General features: G+C 38.0%; 1 protein-coding gene across 3 annotated transcripts in view; it reads left to right on the top strand.

Annotated features, from left to right (window-relative positions):
* The window catches only part of RSPO2 (R-spondin 2), a 163,974-nt gene that overhangs the window by 58,755 nt on the left and 83,326 nt on the right, over nt 1-21,893 (top strand). For 2 of the 3 annotated variants that reach the window (XM_068525805.1, XM_068525804.1), the window contains one exon: nt 10,587-10,775. The exons of the other annotated variant lie outside the window; for it this stretch is intronic. In XM_068525805.1, the coding sequence (XP_068381906.1) occupies nt 10,587-10,775 (189 nt within the window). The remainder of the gene's footprint in view (nt 1-10,586; nt 10,776-21,893) is intronic. 3 annotated transcript variants of the gene reach the window in all.

Raw genomic sequence — 21,893 nt, 5'->3', positions numbered from 1 at the left:
TGTCAATAAGACAGGCCAAGATTTATCAGACATACAAGGACAAAGAGTTCAGCATCCCCCAGTCCTGTGCAGACACCTGTGCCCGTACTAGTTCTCTCCTTGGGATATCCCCCTCCAACTGGCAAGCTCCTGCTCCAACTGGCAACTCATCTTACCACCTATTTCTTAGCTCTTCCAGGATAAATTTGATCTCCTCCTTCTCTACCCCTAAGCACTTGGTAGCATGCACATAAAATGCAACTTAAAATCCACAGCACCTTAAAGGGCTCTCAGTGAACAAATCTAGGATAAGTTGAGCACAGATTACAGTAACAGATGATAGTACACTGAATAAAATCTGTGATTCCCTACTGATATAAACAAACAAGGAGAGAAATAAATGAAGGAGAAGGGAAAGCTCTTCTTAACACTAGAACACCCCCTAATAAATGGAGAAGAATGATGGAGTTATAAAATCACCTTTGATAACCATCAGAAGAATAGTTGATTTAGGCAAGGATCACCAGTGGATGCCAAAACCAGTGTGTGGAAGTTTGAAGAACAGGATATGTATATAGTTTCACTACATCTCCTAAAAAAAAAAAATACTTCTTATAGAGGGAAAAATAGTGACTTTATAGTATAGAAACCTGACCGACACCACCTTAGTCAAGGGATCAAAGTTAATATCACCAGTAATGCAACCAGATTCATCAGGTGCCTCTTGACCTGCACGAGAAAAGAACATAACATCAGTTCATACATAATCCCCAAAATGTGAGATCAGTCAGCCAAATAGATATTCTGTAAATAACTGATTTTCCAAAATGTCAAGCTCATGAAAGTGGAACTGTTGCAGATTAAAGGAGACTGAAGAAATAGTTCAACCTAATGCAATGCATAATCTTGGATGGGATTCTAGTCTAGGAAAATAGTAGATATAAGGGACATTATTGGGATAATTGAATATGGACTGGGGGTTAGAAAATAGCATTGGATCATATCAATACGGCTGATATTATAAGACAATGTCCTTGTTTTTGGAAATACATACTGAACACAAATTTAGAGGTAAAAGAGTGTAATGTCTACAACTTATACTCAAATGGTTCAGAAAAATAGTATATGCATACATTTATATACACATGCATAAGTGTAGGTATGTATATACACATCTATGTCTGTAAACATGCATACATACAGTTTTGCCACTTTTTTGAGAGTGACCAAACACTATTTACAGTTTCCCAGTAGTGCATATGGAGTTTGCTTTTGGCTTCTGAGGCTTGGAGGGAGTGAAGGAGAATTATGGTTAGTGAGCAGGGGCAAACTGCTCTCAAACTCTTTGTGTCAGGCTGTCAGTCCAGCCTCTTCACTTTAGCGCATCTTTAAAGTCTAGTTTTGCTCATTTGGATGGCGTACCGAGCCTTTCTAATTACATAGGTATGCTTGCTGTGTTACTTCAAAGGCCCCTTGGCCAGGACACGATTTGTCTTCAAAGACAGTGAGGAGAGTGGCCCATTTGCAGGAAATTGCATGGTTTGGGGGTGATGTTTTTTCTTTGAACTTGTCAATTGGAGTAAAGAGTGCTGGCTTTTTGCTGTATGCCCAAACAGTTAAAGACTTTCCATTTATAATTTTGAAGATTTCTCTTTAACCTCTGCCAGAAGAAACCTGTAACTCAGTTTCCCCCATTATCCTTTTTGCTGTATCAGCAGTTTGACTCTGAAGTGTTTTTGTGGATGACATCCTAATTTTGTTGGTTTATGAGACTTAATATAGTCCTAGTTATGTTAGGAAAGAATTAGTATAGTACTCTTAGTGGCTAATCACCAAAAGGAACTTTGATTATTTTGCTGTAGCTAAAAACAGAGCACAGGGGCAGTGAGCAAATTACAAGGATACAGCCTAATTTGAAAGAAAGTTCTCACAGTTTTAATCATGGTACAATGCATTTTTTCCCTAGGTGCTGTACATATATCTCTTAATGAGGAAATTAAAAGCATGGCTTTTGAAATCAGAGGTCAGAACTGGATTTAAATTTGTCACTAGCAAACTGTATGAGTTTGGAAAGGTTTCTTAAACTCTCTGATCTGTTTATTCACTTTTGATAAACAGAAATTATGAGTAATAAACATTACTTAGAATGTTTCCCCAAGTTCATTTTCTTTTCTTTCCCCACCCCCATTTTGACTTTTCTCTTTTTCATTTCTTCTTGTTCTGAATAGACATAACTTCTTAGAACAAGAATGGTTAAGCGGCTAGATTTCAAACTGTGTCTAAGGTATTGATTGCTATGAAGTTAGCAAACTGACAAAGCATGTTAAAATGAACTGTTGATAAATATTAAATACAGACAATTGATTTAAAAATTACTGAGAACTAAATCCTTTGTAGGTCTGAAGATTTAGTAGTGAATCATTCTGATTTTTATTAGCATAAGTAATATTTTACCCACAGCAACCTACACTGAGTATAATAAAGCTTTCACCTTTTTTTGCATTATAGTGTATTCCGGAATAATTGTTACATAATAATGTTTGTCAACCCGAAGGGTTTGTTAGTGTGTTTTTCATTAAGGCAACTTAAAAAATTTTTTTTATTATCTTTGTTTGAAGAGACCTTTCTCTAGAACAGTGTAGCTAATAGTGTTCATTCTCAATTTTAAAACGCAGTGGTATATAATCCATGGGAGTTTCCACATCTAAAACACATGGAGTCTTTAATCTGGTTAGTTATGGCACTGGTGGTTCTTGAGGGCTGTGTTTATGACACCAAATAAGCCATCCAGTTGGCTTTCCATTTATTGTTTTAAAATTAAAATCATGAAATAAGCAGGAGTTAGTTTATGTTCTATTAATCTTTGAATAGACAGGAAGGGGAGTTTTTCCTATAGGCAGTTGGGTAGGTCAGACGCTATGGGCACTTAAGTTACAGTACTTAGGAAGTATGCAAAACTATTTTGAAGTAGTGTTAGTATAAGAAGTATTTAAGTACTTTATGGAATAAAAATCTGGCTCTGTTTATGAGCAGTTTGCTGTTTTCTATTTAAATAATTGGATTATCTCCTTGTGTAAACATGAGACCATGTGAAAGTGGTGGTTTCACAATCTTCATAAATGTATCTATTTAGATCTGCTCATGTTGGAGTTACCATTAGCACCAACATTCTGTCAACATTTCCACAGGGTCTTTTAAGTATGTTGTGAAAGTCCAAGCCAACCCTTGGCATGAGTAATCTATACTACACAGCAGTTTCTAGCCACAGTTTAGAGGATCCCATACGTTATAACTTTACGCTTACTTTTCCTCTGGCATTAGAACAGTTTTATGGAGTAAATTTTTTTCTCTGTCACGGATTCAAGCAGGTGGCTTATTTTATACAACATAAAATATGAGTCTTCCCTTGTTTCAAAACATCATATATCTTTGGGAAAATGAGCAATCTCAAACCATCTTATATTTTTCTCTGACTTCATCAGCTAATTAATGTTACTGGTGTTAGCAGTTGTAGAAGCTGAAGAGCTTATGATTCTGGTATTTTGCTCATGTTAATAGTTTAGTTTGGGGATGCGGGTGTTCTGACCCTTAATTGTATATATTCCCCTGTTACCTGTCAGAGTTAACATCTAGCATGGGAATATGCATTAAGATTTTTGTGTCAGAGTTTGTAGCGGGGGTGTGGGGGGAAGAGGAGTAATTCTTACAGGGCTTGGCTTCGACAGTGAGTGTTAATTATAGAAATACTGCACCATTTGGGGAATTGTATATGCTAACTTGAGGGCTCATGATTTTAATTTTTTGTTAGAGTCTATACATAGCTACTTTTATCTTTTATTGTGTCTTTTTACTTGACACTGGGCGTTAATGACTGTTTTTGGAAACCTGTTTCTAGGTCCCATTTAATTCACTCAGATTCTTGTGTTCTACTTCATGTTTAGTTGATCAGTACATAGAACTGGCACATCAAAGTGCTCATTTCATCTTTCCTTGAGCTTCTCTCTGTGGTGCTGAACCCTGAGGATCAAGACCTGATGGATTCTGATTAAAAAAAAAAACCACTTAAGTACCTTGCATTGAATGTAAGATGTGCATCCAGAAGCTCTTTTGGGAAATCTCTGGCTCCTATCACCAGATGTGCGACCTGCATCTGCTTCAGCTGCTTACGTTTTGGGTGAAATATGTTGAAGGGATACTGCTTTGTCTCAAGGTAAAATGTGTTGAACCAAAGTAATTTTTTCCTCTGATGATTGCAGTGACTGCTTTGGTACATTCTTTTAGTTTCCTCCAGTTCTGGCAGACTCTCTTGAATATTAATGATGATGTGTTAAATTAGAAGGGGAATGTGTTCTATCATGTTCTGGATAGGTCCGTTGTGCCCTCAAACATACTTATGTAAGATTTCATCCACATTTATTTTGCAACCATATCTTAGCTCATCCTCTTTCCTTGACCTGCCCTTATGGAGTATTCTGGGCTTCCCTGAGACATCTTAGTTAATTTATACTTGAAGCATGCATGACACATGCCTCATCCAGGCTTTCTGCTTCCTTGTGATGTGTAAAAAAAAAAAAAGAAAGAAATATCCTGTCCAGTTAACCACACTACAGCCATGGTTAATCGTGGTTGTAACTGTACTTCTGAGGTGCCAATCTATAAGGATTATGACTCATGTAGTGCTGGCACTGGCGAGTAATCAGGACCTTACAATTGTGGTCCTTTTCCTCATTTTTTTTGAAGATGTTAGCACTTCATGTGTTAAAATAAACCTGTAATTCTACTTAACTTTCTCCCTCCATATTTTAAAATCTAGTAGCTTTGAGTTTTTATACAGTGAGAAACACACTTTGGTAGGAGCAGCAAAATCATCTGATTAAATTCCTTTAATCCTGATGTCATTAAGAATATTCATCTCTAGAGATGATTTCAATATTTTGGGAGGCTTATAAATCTTTAGAAATACTATTTTCCTAAGGAATACTTCTGAAGATAAGGATATATCCAGTCTTTCATTCCTAATTAACATGTTTTAGGTGGATAAACAATGGTATTAATTATCAACTAATAACATTTTCAGGCAGCCAATTAATATGGGTTTCTCAAAGCTAGTACGTCTTTGAGAAGTTAAAAGTTTTGTAAACCTTTTTCCTAAAAATATTGGTATCTGTTGAAGGACTCATGATAAAAGATAAAGAGATTCTGAGAAAATATGGTTTAATTCTACAGGTTATAAAATTTTGGAATTTTTGGCACTTTTGCCCTTTATTCTCAAAAGTTTTTCTAGACTAAATTCCTGTTATTTTACCTCCTCTAAAACTTTAATGGACATTTAGAAATTTATCCCTGTCAGAGCTTTATTAACATTGTTAATTTTAACATCTATTTTCTAAGGCATAATGATTATAATGGTGAACACCCAGAGTGTTAAAATTTGTTGTCTTTGCATCAAAGATCAGATTACATATTTTATTTTCTATAAATACTTACAATTTAATGTAAAACTAAGGAAAGTATCCTAAGATAGGCATTTCTCATTTTGGTCAAATCTTGTGTGGCTTCTTAATTCACGACCTTGATTGCTTAGTTGAGTTTGAGCTTGGGAGTACACATGATTACACGGTTTTTTTATCCCAGTGTTGCCAAGCTGTAGTGGAAGGATCTATGCCCGACTTGATTTGTATAGGATCTGACATGCAAGTTCCCTGTCATTGGTGCCAGGGATAGGGTTTTTGTTTCTAAATATGTATCTTGAATTTGGGATTGGGCAGAGATAAATATATTAGCAATTTTATGATAGGATTGATCAATGAAGTTAATAGTAGTTTTTCATTTTTTAAAAAGCTGTTGAACTTGTAACATTATTTAACCTGCAAATATGGAGTGAGGCTAAGATGCCAACAGCCCATTGTTCAGTCCCATTATTTTCAGGATTAGAAATCTGTACTCTTTGGCAGGAGTGGATGCCTTCACCTAGCAGGAATTTAGATTTCTTCTTGTTTGGCAGGGCCTACTCCAGAAACAGGGGAACACTTTTAAAAAGTATTAGGAGTATATTAGAAACAGATGGGCATTCAACACCTACATAAAATGTTCTGTGGGATAAAATGTGAATAACTGGGTTTGACTTAACAAAGGATCAAACTTAAAATATCAGGATTCATGAAAAACCAAACTTACTTTGCAATTTAAGAGGAATACAAATCAGATAATTAGAATCAAGAGTAAAGAGTTTTACTTATACTGTTTTTTTCTCCTTATATACTTAGTGATATAAGTAATTGTTACCTGGTTTCTGCCTCATGATTTTTGTTTTCTATATCCATATATTCCTTTCCCCGTCAGGGAGATATGTGTGGATTTGTGTTTACACCACTGTCTAGCACCTTTTTGAAGATTTTTAATGTTTTATGTGATGTATTTCATCTTTAGAATTTTGGGTGGATCTAGATTTAGAAAAGTGTTTTGGTTGGAGTGACGAGGCTCTGGATCTCAGCAGGCTTTAGGGCTGGAAAAGTTGAAGCTTACGGCGAGAGCAAATAAACATGGTCATCAAAGCTGGGAATTAAGATTTGTTTATTCACCTGCACACTTGAATTAAATCTCATAGAAATAGGCAGAGCCATTTGACTTATTAAGATCCTGACAAAATAAATTACTCTAGTCATGCTTAAAGGTCTATTTTTGCCTGGCTTTAGATACAGAGATTGGTGTAGTCACCATATAATGGATGAAGAAGTTCTTGTTGAATTAAGCTGTTGATTTACAACATAGAGGTGACTAGGATAGTTGACACTGGACAACGGTTAATTAAACCAAAAAGTCCATTTGAGGTTTGGGGCACAAAGCTTCAAATTGCCAAAATTACATGTGTTCTTGTCCTTCAGTATTGAGGAGCACGGTTGAAGAAGATTGGGGGAAGGGAAGAGAGAGCACTTAGGTTGGGTGTGGCTCACATCACTTTTGTTTTAAGAGAATTCCTCCTGTGTAGGGTTATAAAGATATCTAAGATATGGACTCAGGTAAGTATTCCCTATTTCATTTTCATTGTCAGTTAAGGTTCAAGTAAATAAAGCAACGCTTTATTGATTTTAAGAATACCTTTTAAAAAATGTAGAGTACAATTTGTTGACTCTGAAATCTTTGTGGTCAGGATGAAAGTTGGCTTCTGATACGTAAAACAAAACAAAAAGCCTTTAATTTCTGATGATTCTCTTAGCTCTGTAATTCTCTTTTCTCCATACTTCTTACTACAGAGTGTGATTTATAGTGATACAGAGCTCTTGGTTTAACTTTTGAACTGAAAGTAAGTATAGCTTCAGTTTTACTTTGTGATGACTGTGGTACAGAGAACCTTCTCCTTAAACTGTTTTGCTATGTATGTAAATCTTCTAAATTCTCCTTTTACTTATGAAGCTAAGTTTGGGATTTGGGTAACCTTGATATTACCTTTTCATATTTGTAGTTAAGTTGCCGAGCAAAAGGCAGCCAGTGAACTATTCTTAGACGTGCTGCAGAGGACCCTGCAGTGTGGGGCTGCCTTTGATGCAGCTCCAGCCAGCAGCTCCTGCCCTTGCCTTAGTCTCCTGGTTGCTCCTACATAAGGACTTTTTCTTTCACAAGAGAGTCATAAATTGCTTCCCCAAATATCATGCCACAGGGTCTTTGTGCTTAAGGTGGGTTATGTTCTTAGGCAGCCCTGAAAATTAAAATGAGTTGGGTTCTCCCCAGTCACCACTTCCTCTGCCAAAGCCATTTCATCCATCATACAGCTGCTGAGTCTTCCTAGTTCTGTTCCTTTCATCCCGTGTTCTGCACCCTACCCACCCCACTCTCAGTTTTTACCTCTTCCTCACACAAAAGTTGGTCTGTGTCCTAGTTTTTGAAACTTACATACTCACTCCTTACAACCTGCTCAGGACACTAATAACAAAATGTCAGAATAAAACCTCTTCAGAAGGCAGCTGGGGAAATTGTACATAGTCTATAACCTTATTTCCAGTTGGCTATGTGAAAATGCTTTATAAGTCATAATTATTTCATGAGAGTAAGGGATAACAGAAATCCTATGACGAAAATAAAAGCAGAAAAGCTGAGCCAACAATAGAATGTAGAGAGAGGTACGTGGGGAGTTGGGGCACTATAACTGTCTAAGTGAGAAGTAATAAGGGCCTGACTTATGAGAAGATTAGTGGAAATTACAAGAGGGAGGGTTGGAATTAAGTCTTTAGAAGGAGACATTATCATTAATCTAGAAGAGGAAGAACACTTTCAGTAATGACCCAGCTACAGGAGTTGGGAGGACAAGAGACTGAGAATGAGGTCTTGAATTGAGGATCTGAAAACCAGTTGTGGTCTTCATAAAAGTAGTGTTGGGGATAATTACATGGGTGGGGATAGTAGGTTGAGGCTGCAGATAAAACTGACACTTCCGAGAAATATGAGTGATATTGGTCTGATTCATTGATATGAGAAGATGCTCACAACTTGATTGAAATTGAGCGAGTTATCATACTTCATGTAAAGTCTGATCACAGTTATGAAAAATACCAATTACATATTATAAATATTGTATATGCGTACATATTATAAATATTGTATATGCGTACACATATAAAGGGGTATCTGGAAAGTTTGCCAAAATTTTATTAGGAATTCTATCTGAGGAGGTGATTTTTCATCTGAATTGATTCTCTTTTGCTCCACAATTGCAGGTTTAAGAAAATAAGGTGGTAAATAAGAAATCAGTTGGGAAGCATAAATAGGTTTGCAAGCCAGAGAAAGTCTCTAACATAGATTCACTATGTAAACAAAAGAAGTGTTGAACAGTTGATAGAACAAAGTCCTGGAATAAGTGGGAAGAAGTAGATCTTAATGGCCAATTCAAAGGGTCATCTTGGCCATGATTTCTGGTCCTGAGTGTCTTGGTTCTTCTCTGGCCCCTTCTCTGAAAGGTTAGACTGAGCCCTTGTTTGGGGATCTCTCTGGAAGAGAGGCTGCAAGAACAAGTCAGGGAGAGCCCAGGAGAAGTGGGGAGAGCATGTTGTGGAACTGAAACCTATGTAGATCTGCTGCAAGTAGTTGTAAATATAGTGGATGTTAAATCATTATAAATAAAGACTGGTGTGGTATACAGTGTACTTTGTTGTATAGCTGCTAGTATGAATACTGTCGGCTTGGTATTAATTTTATATGCAATAAAGATTATATGTAGGGCAAATAGGATGTAGTCTCAAAGCAGAAAGTTTCAATAATTGATGAATTTTCTATTCCTTCTCTTATTTCTTTTGTGGGTTAACTCAATAAAATGAAGTCAGTGTGGCCTTAAGCTTATGACCTTACATGAACTTTTCATACTTTAGAAATTATACTGGGATTTCAGATTGTATCATTTCTGAATTTTATACCAGGGCTAGAAACAGAATTTGTTTTCTTTTAAATTACCATTTTTGTCACTAGCTGTAGTGAACTTCATAAGGTTCACATATTTCAGATACTGTTTTTTCTTACATGCTTCTTACCTTTTTACTATTTATATCTTGTTTTGTGCCACAGTTCTTTAAGCCTGTTTTCTAGTTAAGTCCCTCTCCCAGTCTACCATTCAACTTGTGCTTAGAATTTTTTTCAGTTTTAGAATTTTAACTTTTCTAATTTGCACATTTTATGATACTGCTTCTTCCCATGTGATTTCTAGTCATTTCATCTCTTCAAATACTCTAAAGATACTCATTTTAAAGTCATTTTCAGATGGTACTGTTATTTCTGATTCTTTAGGTATGAAATCTCTTACTCAGACTGACTCTTGCTCATTGAGGTTTGCTTGCACATGTGATTTGTTCATTTTGATGTTAAGATGGTTTTCCATGAATGTCCCAGGTCTCAGGATTGTAGAAAATTTCTGTAGGGTTGTTTCATACTTTTTTCTTTGTGGATTTTGCTGGGTCTGGGCAAGTTTTTTATGTTAACCTCTTGACTTAGGGACCCCATACTACATTGATGATTTAAACTTGGATACCACACTTGGATGTCTCGTAGGTTTGGGGTAGCTTTTTCTTATGGGTTATATTTTTCTCTCCTGTGCTCACGTCCTCTATGCCCCAATCCAGGGTTGGAAACCTCTTCTCTGGCCAGCTGGAAGTGGGGGCTTCTAGTGCTTGTTCCATGGACACACAAGCCTTTATGACTCCAGTCTCCATAGAGACAAGCATCAGCTCTTTACATGCTTATTTCTTTTCTTTTTTATATTGAAGTATAGTTGATTTATGATAGTGTGTTAGTTTCAAGTTTATAGCAACGTGATTCTACATGCATGTTTCTTGGTCTGGACTCAGGACCCTGCCCTGAGGTCTGCCTCTGTCTGCTCTAGCATCTCCATGAGCCATTCAGTTTGAGCTTCCAGCCTCAACTCTGTCTCTGGGTTTCCTCTTTGTTTCTAAGTTTGGTTGTGTATTAACCATTTTTTTTTGGAGGGTGGCAGAGGTTATTTTGTTTAGCATTTCTATGTGATTAAAGTAAAAGGACAAGAGACACTTGTCTTTTCAGCATGTTGCATTGACCAGAAGTCTGATCATATTCATATTTAAATGTATTTTGTCTTTTTTCTTTTACAGCTAGTTATGTATCAAATCCCATTTGCAAGGGATGCTTGTCTTGTTCAAAGGACAACGGGTGCAGCCGATGTCAACAGAAGTTATTCTTCTTTCTTCGAAGAGAAGGCATGCGCCAGTATGGAGAGTGCCTGCATTCCTGCCCATCCGGGTACTATGGACACCGAGCCCCAGATATGAACAGATGTGCAAGTGAGCAGTCAACTTTTGTCCGCCCTATTTATTGTTTATGCAACTTAGGGGGAGTTAAGTTGAAAATTTTGATTAAGAAAGAGTACAATTTTAATATGCTACAGAAATAGTTTAAGCTTAAACTTAAAAAAAATAAGTGGGGTGGTATAAGAACACTTTTACTTTATCTCTTGTATAGAAGTATATTGTATACACACACTTTTTCTTTTTTAAGATTACCTAAGTATTTTTTCATAGAATGTATCTCAAACACAAGCATGGTAGGCAGATCTTTGTAAGGCATACTCACTCAGCACTTATCAAAAAATAAAGGGATTTAAATACCTTTATATTGGGAACATCCTCTTGAGTTTACCACAGTGTCTGTAGCTTCTTTTTCTCTTATACTTGAGTTTGTAATACTTGAATTAGTCTAATCTGTAATTTAATACATGAATTTAAAGCACCACTGCTGATAAAAGGTGTAACTAAAATATTTAGTTTACTTCAAAGTATTCTAAGTTTAGCAACCACAAAAAGGTTATTAGGGAATGGCATTCTATACATAGGAATGCAAGTACAATTTTTTACCTTTTAGTCCAAAAAGTCACTTCTCATTATATAATTATTCTTAACTTCTGGGTAAATGGTAAAAATTGGAGTTTAAAAAAATGAGTAAGATACCAAAGGAATATCCCCCTTTTTAAGGAGCTCAAATTTTAGTGGATAGAAGGAGAAAAAAGGGGAACATGGAATGAAATGACAGATGGGTAAGATGTTTAATCATAATTCAGTACACTAAGTACTAGATCAGCAGGCAACTGGTGTGTTATGGGAGTGATTTAATTATCTCCAATTAACACACTGTGTGCATGACTATTAAATCAGCTGAGGTCTTTAGGTAAGAAGAGAGTTTGAATTTTATCATCCAAGGAAAATGTTATTTTGGAAGAAGGCAGAACTAGTAGAGGAAGGTTATATAGAATCTGGGAAGAAGAAGCGACACGTTTGTAAAAATAATGTGTTTGGGAAACAAGAAGTCTCCTTTGGGGGTGCTATTGGCATCTTGGCAAGGCAACTTGGCCTGCATTGCTGGACATTTAACATTCTTAGTCCCTGCTCGTTAAATCTTCTTCATTCCCCCAAATCACTGTGACAATAAAAAATGTCCCTAAAAATTTCCAGGCACCTCCTAGGGGAGCAGTACCATCCCTGGAGAACCATTGAGTAGTAGGTGCTTAGTGTGAGGTGTGGTTGGAATTGAAGATGAAAAGGGAGGCTTGAGTGCAAATGATAAACGTCTTGAGTGCAATGTTAAGAAGTCTGGATGTTATCTGAGGGCTCTGAGCAGACAGTGAATTAAAGCAATTGCTTTATTTAAGATAATTCTTGCAGAAGTGCAGGAAATGAATTGGAGAAGGCTACTGTAACAATTGCAGATGAGAAACTGTGTTCTGATGAAAGGTTTTTGTGTAATGAATTCCAGAGACTTTTAAAATAGAATCAATGAGACTTAGTAAGTAACTAATTTCACAGAATAAAGAGAGAATCAAATTTGATACTAAGGTTTCTAGCTAAGGTGACTAGGTGAATAGTTTCGCCATTAGCAAGATAGAAACATACGGATTTAGAGGAGATTTGTATGGACTTCCTTTTTTTTTTTTTAACATCTTTATTGAAGTATAATTGCTTCACAATGGTGTGTTAGTTTCTGCTTTAAAACAAAGTGAATCAGTTATACATATACATATGTTCCCATATCTCTTCCCTCTTGCATCTGCCTCCCTCCCACCCTCCCTATCCCACCCCTCTAGGTGGTCACAAAGCACCGAGCTGATCTCCCTGTGCTATGTGGCTGCTTCCCACTAGCTATCTATTTTACATTTGGTAGTGTATATATGTCCATGACACTCTCTCACCCTGTCACATCTCACCCCTCCCCCTCCCCATATCCTCAAGTCCATTCTTTAGTAGGTCTGTGTCTTTATTCCCCTCTTGCCACTAGGTTCTTCATGTCCTTTTTTTTTTCTCCTTAGATTCCATATATATGTGTTAGCATACTGTATTTGTTTTTCTCTTTCTGACTTCACTCTGTATGACAGACTCTAACTCCATCCACCTCATTACAAATACCTCCATTTCATGTCATTTTATGGCTGAGTAATATTCCATTGTCTATATGTGCCACATCTTCTCTATCCATTCATCTGTCAATGGACACTTAGGTTGCTTCCATGCTCTGGCTATTGTAAATAGAGCTGCAATGAACATTTTGGTACATGACTCTTTTTGAATTATGGTTTTCTCAGGGTATATGCCTAGTAGTGGGATTGCTGGGTTGTATGGTAGTTCTATTTTTAGTTTTTTAAGGAACCTCCATACTGTTCTCCATAGTGGCTGTATCAATTTACACTCCCACCAACAGTGCAAGAGTGTTCCCTTTTCTCCACACCCTCTCCAGCATTTATTGTTTCTAGATTTTTTGATGATGGCTATTCTGACCGGTGTGAGATGATACCTCATTGTAGTTTTGATTTGCATTTCTCTAATGATTAAGGATGTTGAGCATTCTTTCATGTGTCTGTTGGCCATCTGTATATCTTCTTTGGAGAAATGTCTGTTTAGGTCTTCTGCCCATTTTTGGATTGGGTTGTTTGTTTTTTTGTTATTGAGCTGCATGAGCTGCTTGTAAATCTTGGAGATTAATCCTTTGTCAGTTGCTTCATTTGCAAATATTTTCTCCCACTCTGAGGGTTGTCTTTTGGTCTTGTTTATGGTTTCCTTTGCTGTGCAAAAGATTTTAAGTTTGATTAGGTCCCATTTGTTTATTTGTGTTTTTATTTCCATTTCTCTAGGAGGTGGGTCAAAAAGGATCTTGCTGCGATTTATGTCATAGAGTGTTCTGCCTATGTTTTCCTCTAAGAGTTTGATAGTGTCTGGCTTAACATTTAGGTCTTTAATCCATTTTGAGTTTATTTTTGTGTATGGTGTCAGGGAGTGTTCTAGTTTCATACTTTTACATGTACCTGTCTAATTTTCCCAGCACCACTTATTGAAGAGACTGTCTTTTCTCCACTGTATATGCTTGCCTCCTTTATCAAAGATAAGGTGACCATATGTGCGTGGGTTTATCTCTGGGCTTTCTATCCTGTTCCATTGATCTATATTTCTGTTTTTGTGCCAGTACCAAACTGTCTTGATCACTGTAGCTTTGTAGTATAGTCTGAAGTCAGGGAGCCTGATTCCTCCAGCTCCATTTTTCGTTCTCAAGATTGCTTTGGCTATTCGGGGTCTTTTGTGTCTCCATACAAATTGTGAAATTTTTTGTTCTAGTTCTGTGAAAAATGCCTGTGGTAGTTTGATAGGGATTGCATTGAATCTGTAGATTGCTTTGGGTAGTAGAGTCATTTTCACAATGTTGATTCTTCCAATCCAAGAACATGGTATATCTCTCCATCTATTTCTATCATCTTTACTTTCTTTCATCAGTGTCCTATAATTTTCTGCATACAGGTCTTTTGTCTCCTTAGGTAGGTTTATTCCTAGATATTTTATTCTTTTTGTTGCAATGGTAAATGGGAGTGTTTTCTTAATTTCACTTTCAGATTTTTCATATTAGTATATAGGAAAGCAAGAGATTTCTGTGCATTAATTTTGTATCCTGCTACTTTACCAAATTCATTGATTAGCTCTAGTAGTTTTCTAGTGGGAGTTTTAGGATTCTCTCTGTATAGTATCATGTCATCTGCAAACAGTGACAGCTTTACTTCTTCTTTTCCGATTTGGATTCCTTTTATTTCTTTTTCTTCTCTGATTGCTGTGGCTAACACTTCCAAAACTATGTTGAATAATAGTGGAGAGAGTGGGCAACCTTGTCTTGTTCCTGATCTTAGTGGAAATGGTTTCAGTTTTTCACCATTGAGGACAATGTTGGCTGTGGGTTTGTCATATATGGCCTTTATTATGTTGAGGAAAGTTCCCTCTATGCCTACTTTCTGGAGGGCTTTTATCATAAATGGGTGTTGTATTTTGTCGAAAGCTTTCTCTGCATCTATTGAGATGATCATATGGTTTTTCTCCTTCAGTTTGCTAATATGATGTATCACGTTGATTGATTTGCATATATTGAAGAATCCTTGCATTCCTGGAATAAACCCCACTTGATCATGGTGTATAATCCTTTTAATGTGCTGTTGGATTCTGTTTGCTAGTATTTTGTTGAGGATTTTTGCATCTATGTTCATCAGTGATATTGGCCTGTAGTTTTCTTTTTTTGTGACATCTTTGTCTGGTTTTGGTATCAGGGTGATGGTGGCCTCGTAGAATGAGTTTGGGAGTGTTCCTCCCTCTGCAATATTTTGGAAGAGTTTGAGAAGGATAGGTGTTATCTCTTCTCTAAATGTTTGATAGAATTCGCCAGTGAAGCCATCTGGTCCTGGGCTTTTGTTTGTTGGAAGATTTTTAATCACAGTTTCAATTTCAGTGCTAGTGATTGGTCTGTTCATACTTTCTATTTCTTCCTGGTTCAGTCTCGGTAGGTTGTGCATTTCTAAGAATCTGTCCATTTCTTCCAAGTTGTCCATTTTATTGGCATAGAGTTGCTTGTAGTAATCTCTCATGATCGTTTGTATTTCTGCAGTGTTAGTGGTTACTTCTCCTTTTTCATTTCTAATTCTATTGATTTGAGTCTTCTCCCTTTTTCTCTTGATGAGTCTGGCTAATGGTTTGTCAATTTTGTTTATCTTCTCGAAGAACCAGCTTTTAGTTTCATTGATTTTTGCTATTGTTTCCTTCATTTCTTTTTCATTTATTTCTAATCTGATCTTTATGATTTCTTTCCTTCTGCTAGCTTTGGGGTTTTTTTGCTCTTCTTTCTCTAATTGCTTTAGGTGCAAGGTTAGGTTCTTTATTCGAGATGTTTCCTGTTTCTTGATGTAGGCTTGTATTGCTATAAACTTCCCTCTTAGCACTGCTTTTGCTGCGTCCCATAGGTTTTGGGTCGTCGTGTCTCCATTGTCATTTGTTTCTAGGTATTTTTTGATTTCCCCTTTGATTTCTTCAGTGATCACTTCGTTATTAAGTAGTGTATTGTGTAGCCTCCATGTGTTTGTGTTTTTTACAGATCTTTTCCTTAATTGATATCTAGTCTCATAGCGTTGTGGTCGGAAAAGATACTTGATACGATTTCAATTTTCTTAAATTTACCAAGGCTTGATTTGTGACCCAATGTATGATCTATCCTGGAGAATGTTCCATGAGCACTTGAGAAAAATGTGTATTCTGTTGTTTTTGGGTGGAATGTCCTATAAATATCAGTTAAGTCCATCTTGTTTAATGTATCATTTAAAGCTTGTGTTTCCTTATTTATTTTTACTTTGGATGATCTGTCCATTGGTGAAAGTGGGGTGTTAAAGTCCCCTACTATGATTGTGTTGCTGTCGATTTCCCCTTTTATGGCTGTTAGTATTTGCCTTATGTATTGAGGTGCTCCTATGTTGGGTGCATAAATATTTACAATTGTTATATCTTCCTCTTGGATCGATCCCTTGATCATTATATAGTGTCCTTCCTTGTCTCTTGTAATAGTCTTTATTTTAAAGTCTATTTTGTCTGATATGAGAATTGCTACCCCAGCTTTCTTTTGATTTCCATTTGCCTGGAATATCTTTTTCCATCCCCTCACTTTCAGTCTGTATGTGTCTCTAGGTCTGAAGTGGGTCTCTTGTAGACAGCATATATATGGGTCTTGTTTTTGTATCCATTCAGCCAGTCTGTGTCTTTTGGTGGGAGCATTTAATCCATTTACATTTAAGGTAATTATTGATATGTATGTTCCTATTCCCATTTTCTTAAATGTTTTGGGTTTGTTGTTGTAGGTGTTTTCCTTCTCTTGTGTTTCTTGCCTAGAGAAGTTCCTTTAGCATTTGTTGTAAAGCTGGTTTGGTGGTGTTGAACTCTCTCAGCTTTTGCTTGTCTGTAAAGGTTTTAATTTCTCCATCAAATCTGAATGAGATCCTTGCTGGGTAGAGTAATCTTGGTTGTAGGTTTTTCTCCTTCATCGCTTTAAGTAGATCCTGCCACTCCCTTCTGGCTTGCAGAGTTTCTGCTGAAAGGTCAGCTGTTAACCTTATGGGGATTCCCTTGTGTGTTACATGTTGTTTTTCCCATGCTGCTTTTAATATGTTTTCTTTATATTTGATTTTTGATAGTTTGATTAATATGTGTCTTGGCATGTTTCTCCTTGGATTTATCCTGTATGGGACTCTCTGTGTTTCCAGGACTTGATTAACTATTTCCTTTCCCATATTAGGGAAGTTTTCAACTATAATCTCTTCAAATATTTTCTCAGTCCCTTTCTTTTTCTCTTCTTCTTCTGGGACCCCTATAATTTGAATGTTGGTGCGTTTAATGTTGTCCCAGAGGTCTCTGAGACTGTCCTCAGTTCTTTTCATTCTTTTTTCTTTATTCTGCTCTGCAGTAGTTATTTCCACTATTTTATCTTCCAGGTCACTTATCCGTTCTTCTGCCTCAGTAATTCTGCTATTGATCCCGTCTAGAGTATTTTTAATTTCATTTATTGTGTTTTTCATCATTGCTTGGTTCCTCTTTAGTTCTTCTACATCCTTGTTAAATGTTTCTTGCATTTTGTCTATTCTATTTCCAAGATTTTGTATCATCTTTACTATCATTATTCTGAATTCTTTTTCAGGTAGATTGCCTATTTCCTCTTCATTTGTTAGGTCTGGTGTGTTTTGACCCTGCTCCTTCACCTGCTGTGTGGTTTTTTGTCTCCTCATTTTGCTTATCTTACTGTGTTTGGGGTCTCCTTTTCACAGGCTGCAGGTTCGTAGTTCCCGTTGTTTTTTGGTATCTGTCCCCAGTGGCTAAGGTTGGTTCAGCGGGTTGTGTAGGCTTCCTGGTGGAGGGGACTAGTGCCTGTGTTCTGTTGGATGAGGTTGGATCTTGTCTTTCTGGTGGGCACATCCACGTCTGGTGGTGTGTTTTAGGGTGTCTGTGGCCTTATTATGATTTTAGGCAGCCTCTCTGCTAATGGATGGGGCTATGTTCCTGTCTTGCTAGTTGTTTGGCATAGGGTGTCCAGCACTGTAGCTTGCTGGTCGTTGAGTGAAGCTGGGTCTTGATGTTGAGATGGAGATCTCTGAGAGATTTTCACCGTTTGGTATTACGTGGAGCTGGGAGGTCTCTTGTGGACCAGTGTCCTGAAGTTGGCTCTCCCACCTCAGAGGCACAGCCCTGATGCCTGGCTGGAGCACCAAGAGCCTTTCATCCACACAGCTCAGAGTATAAGGGAGAAAAAAATAGAAAGAAAGAAAGAGGATAAAATAAAATAAAATAAAGCTATTATAATAAAAAATAAGAAAAAAAATTATTAAGAGTAAATATATTCAGAAAAATTTTTTTTTAATTTTTAAAGATAGATTTATTAATTTTTTATAATAAAAAATAAGAAAAAAATTATTAAGAAAAAATGTATTAAGAAAAACATTTTTTTAATTTTTTAAAATAAAAAATATGAAAAAACTTATTAAAAATTTTTTTTAATTTCTAGGAATAGAAAATAAGGAAAAAATTATTAAGAAAACATTAGGAAAAAAAAATTTTTTTTTAAGTAAAAAAAAAAAGAAAAAGAAAAAAAACAAAAACGGATGGACCTAACCCTAGGACTAATGGTGAAAGCAAAGCTATACAGACAAAATCTCACCGAGAAGCATACACATATCCACTCACAAAAAAAGGAAAAGGGGAAAAATTAATATATCCTGCTCCCAAAGTCCACCTCTTGAATTTGGGATGATTAGTTGTCTATTCAGGTATTCAACAGATGCAGGCACATCAAGTTGTTTGTGGAGCTTTAATCCGCTGCTTCTCAGGCTGCTGGGAGAGATTTCCCTTTCTCTGTTCGTACAGCTCCCGGGGTTCAGCTTTGGATTTGGACCCGCCTCTGCATGTAGGTCGCCTGAGGGTGTCCCTTCCCCGCCCAGACAGAACGGGGTTAAAGGAGCAGCTGCTTCGGGGGCTCTGGCTCACTCAGGCCGCGAGGAGGGAGGGGTACGGAGGAGGCGGGGCGAACCTGCGGCGGCAGAGGCCAGCGTGACGTTGCAGCAGCCCGAGGCGTGCCGTGTGTTCTCCCGGGGAAGTTGTCCCCGGACCACGGGAGCCCGGCAGCGGCGAGCTGCACTGGCTCCCGGGAGGGGCGGTGTGGAGAGTGACCTGTGCTCGCACACAGGCTTCTTGGTGGCGGCAGCAGCAGCCCTAGCATCTCCTGCCCATCTCTGGGGTCCGCGCTGTTAGCCGCGGCTCGCGCCTGCCTCTGGGGTCCGCGCTGATAGCCGCGTCTCGTGCAAGTCTCTGGAGTTCGTTTAGGCGGCGCTCTGAATCCCCTCTCCTCGCGCGCCGCGAAACAAAGAGGCAAGAAAAATTCTCTTGCCTCTTTGGCGGCTGCAGACTTTTTCTCGGGCTCCCTCCTGGCTGGCTGTGGCGCACTAGCCCCCCTCAGGCTGTGCCACGCCGCCAGCCCCAGTCCTCTCCCTGTGATCCGACCGAAGCCCAAGCCTCAGCTCCCAGCCCCGCCCGCCCCAGTGGCTGAGCAGACAAGCCTCTCGGGCTGCTGAGTGCTGCTCGGCGCCAAGCCTCCGTGCGGGAATCTCTTCGCTTTTCCCTCTGCGCCCCTGTTGCTTTGGGATCTGCGCTGATAGCCGCGGCTCGCACCCGTCTCTGGAGTTCGTTAAGGCGGCGCTCTGAATCCCCTCTCCTTGCGCACCTCAAAACAAAGAGGCAAGAAAAAGTCTCTTGCCTCTTCAGCAGCTGCAGGCTTTTTCCCGGACTCCCTCCTGGCTAGCACTGAAGCCCGAGCCTCAGCTCCCAGCCCCCACCCCCCGCCCCGGCGGGTGAGCAGACAAGCCTCTCGGGCTGGTGAGTGCTGTTCGGCACCGATCCTCTGTGCGGGAATCTCTCCGCTTTGCCCTCCGCACCCCTGTGGCTGCTCTCTCCTCCGTGGCTCCAAAGCTTCCCCCTCTGCCACCCGCAGTCTCCGCCGGCGAAGGGGCTTCCTAGTGTGTGGAAACCTTTCCTCCTTCACAGCTCCCTCTCACTGGCGTAGGTCCCGTCCCTATTCTTTTGTCTCTGTTATTTCTTTTTTCTTTTGCCCTACCCTAGTACGTGGGGATTTTCTTGCCTTTTGGGAGGTCTGACGTCTTCTGCCAGCGTTCAGTAGGTGTTCTGTAGGAGGTGTTCCACGTGTAGATGTATTTCTACTGTATCTGTGGGAAGGAAGGTGATCTCCGCGTCTTACTCTTCCGCCATCTTGCCCCGAAGCTCTGGACTTCCATTTTATGGAATTGTTTGGATTAATAACTAGAGGGGTACAGCTCCCATAGAGTATCAATAGATTGGCCATTTTTTTCAAATATGTACCTTATCCTTAAGGTGTATGATTTGGGCTAGCTAGTAACGTGTATCCTCATACCTTCATAGGAGGATGTGTCCATCTTGAAATGGATTTCTGTTCAGATTGCTTTAGACCACCTATAGGGGGGTGGATTTGAGCCCATGAATATTGTGTGTTTTTTATTCCAGACTATCAGTGCACAAGGAAGATAAGAGTGTAGATAGCTCCAGGCATTTATTCCAAGTTCTATGCCTAGCACTCTACACACTGTGTATGGACAATAGGGTGACCATATAATTTATTACTCTACCTGGGACATTGGGGATTGAAAGTGGCTGCTGTTAATAACTATGCAGGGACATTGGGTGTAAAGAACGGCTGTCCTGGGCAAACTGGAATGGGTAGTCATTCAGCAATACCTCATAGTCTTATCAACAGGGACTTCCTTAGAGAGATACCCCAAGGCAGGGCTTAACACAAACATTTTGGTTAAGTTGATCCCTTTTCTCAGAAATGGAGAGGAGAGCAATGACTGTAAGTCAGCCTTGGAAAGAGAATCTACATGTGAAAATGGGTTTGCTATGGTTATACTTATTGTAAGTGAATGCAATCGATGTTGCAGTTTACTGACCTAGAAATCATTACTTATCTGGTACAAGCGGGAAGTGCTTATTAACAAGGCTCCTGTGAAGCAAAGTGAAAGTGGAAAATTATTTCTTAATTCTCAGTATATGACTTCAGATGATTATGGTTCGTTCTTAGTAATATTGGCTCTTTTTCATAGATGCTTGGCATATATTGCATTGTTATTTGTATTCCATACAGAGGATGAGACAGATTTAAATTGGAAAAGCTGTCACAAACTTAGAATTTGAAATCATATTGACTTTTTGTTTTAGAAGATTAATGCTAGACAGTAGAGAAGATTATACTTCAAGCAACAGTAGTTTTAAAAAATCCTCTAAGTGAAACTTGCTCATCTATTTCCTAATCACTAAAGTAAGATTTCATTGTAAAGAAAAACCTTTCTTCCAAAGGAAGACTTGCTCTGTAAAATGTTGGCTGAGGTTGGCTTCTTGGTCCATACAGTGTGGATCTTATAAAATTCAAACATGCTTATTAAAAACCAATTCAATAATCATCTGCGGCGTAGTGTGGAAAAAAACATACTACAACACTGAGTTGCCATTGTCTCTGATACTGTTAGGTGAGATTTCTCTCATATTTTCTTTCTCATTCATTGATAAATGCATTTACATGAAAAAGCTTAATTTTAAAAATTGTTATACATATTCCTTGCAGAAAGCTTGGAAATTACATAGACCTTTAAAAAAATAAAAAGCAACAACAAAAATAAATACTACTCAGAGATAACAAAAGTCAACACTCTGGCTTCTATTTTTTTTAATAATCACACCTGTGTATATATACAATAATATTTATTGCTCAGATTAACATTTAAATTTAGCTAGGAATTATAATTTTCTCTAGATAATTTTAAATTTTTTATTGGGGTATAGTTGATTTACAGTGTTGTGTTACTTTCAGGTGTACAGCAGAGTGATTCAGTTATACATACATATCTATTTTTTCAGATTCTTTTCCCTCATAGGTTATTACAAAATATTGAGTATAGTTCCCTGTGCTATACAGTAGGTCCTTATTGGTTATCTACTTTATATATTAGCGTGTATATGTTCATCCCAAACTCATAATTTATTCCTTCCCAC

This window comes from Eschrichtius robustus, chromosome 17 (genome assembly GCF_028021215.1).
Source record: "Eschrichtius robustus isolate mEscRob2 chromosome 17, mEscRob2.pri, whole genome shotgun sequence".
NCBI lineage: Eukaryota > Metazoa > Chordata > Mammalia > Artiodactyla > Eschrichtiidae > Eschrichtius > Eschrichtius robustus.
The sequence above is the reverse complement of the archived record's forward strand: the minus strand, read 5'-3'. Positions and strand labels throughout refer to the sequence as shown.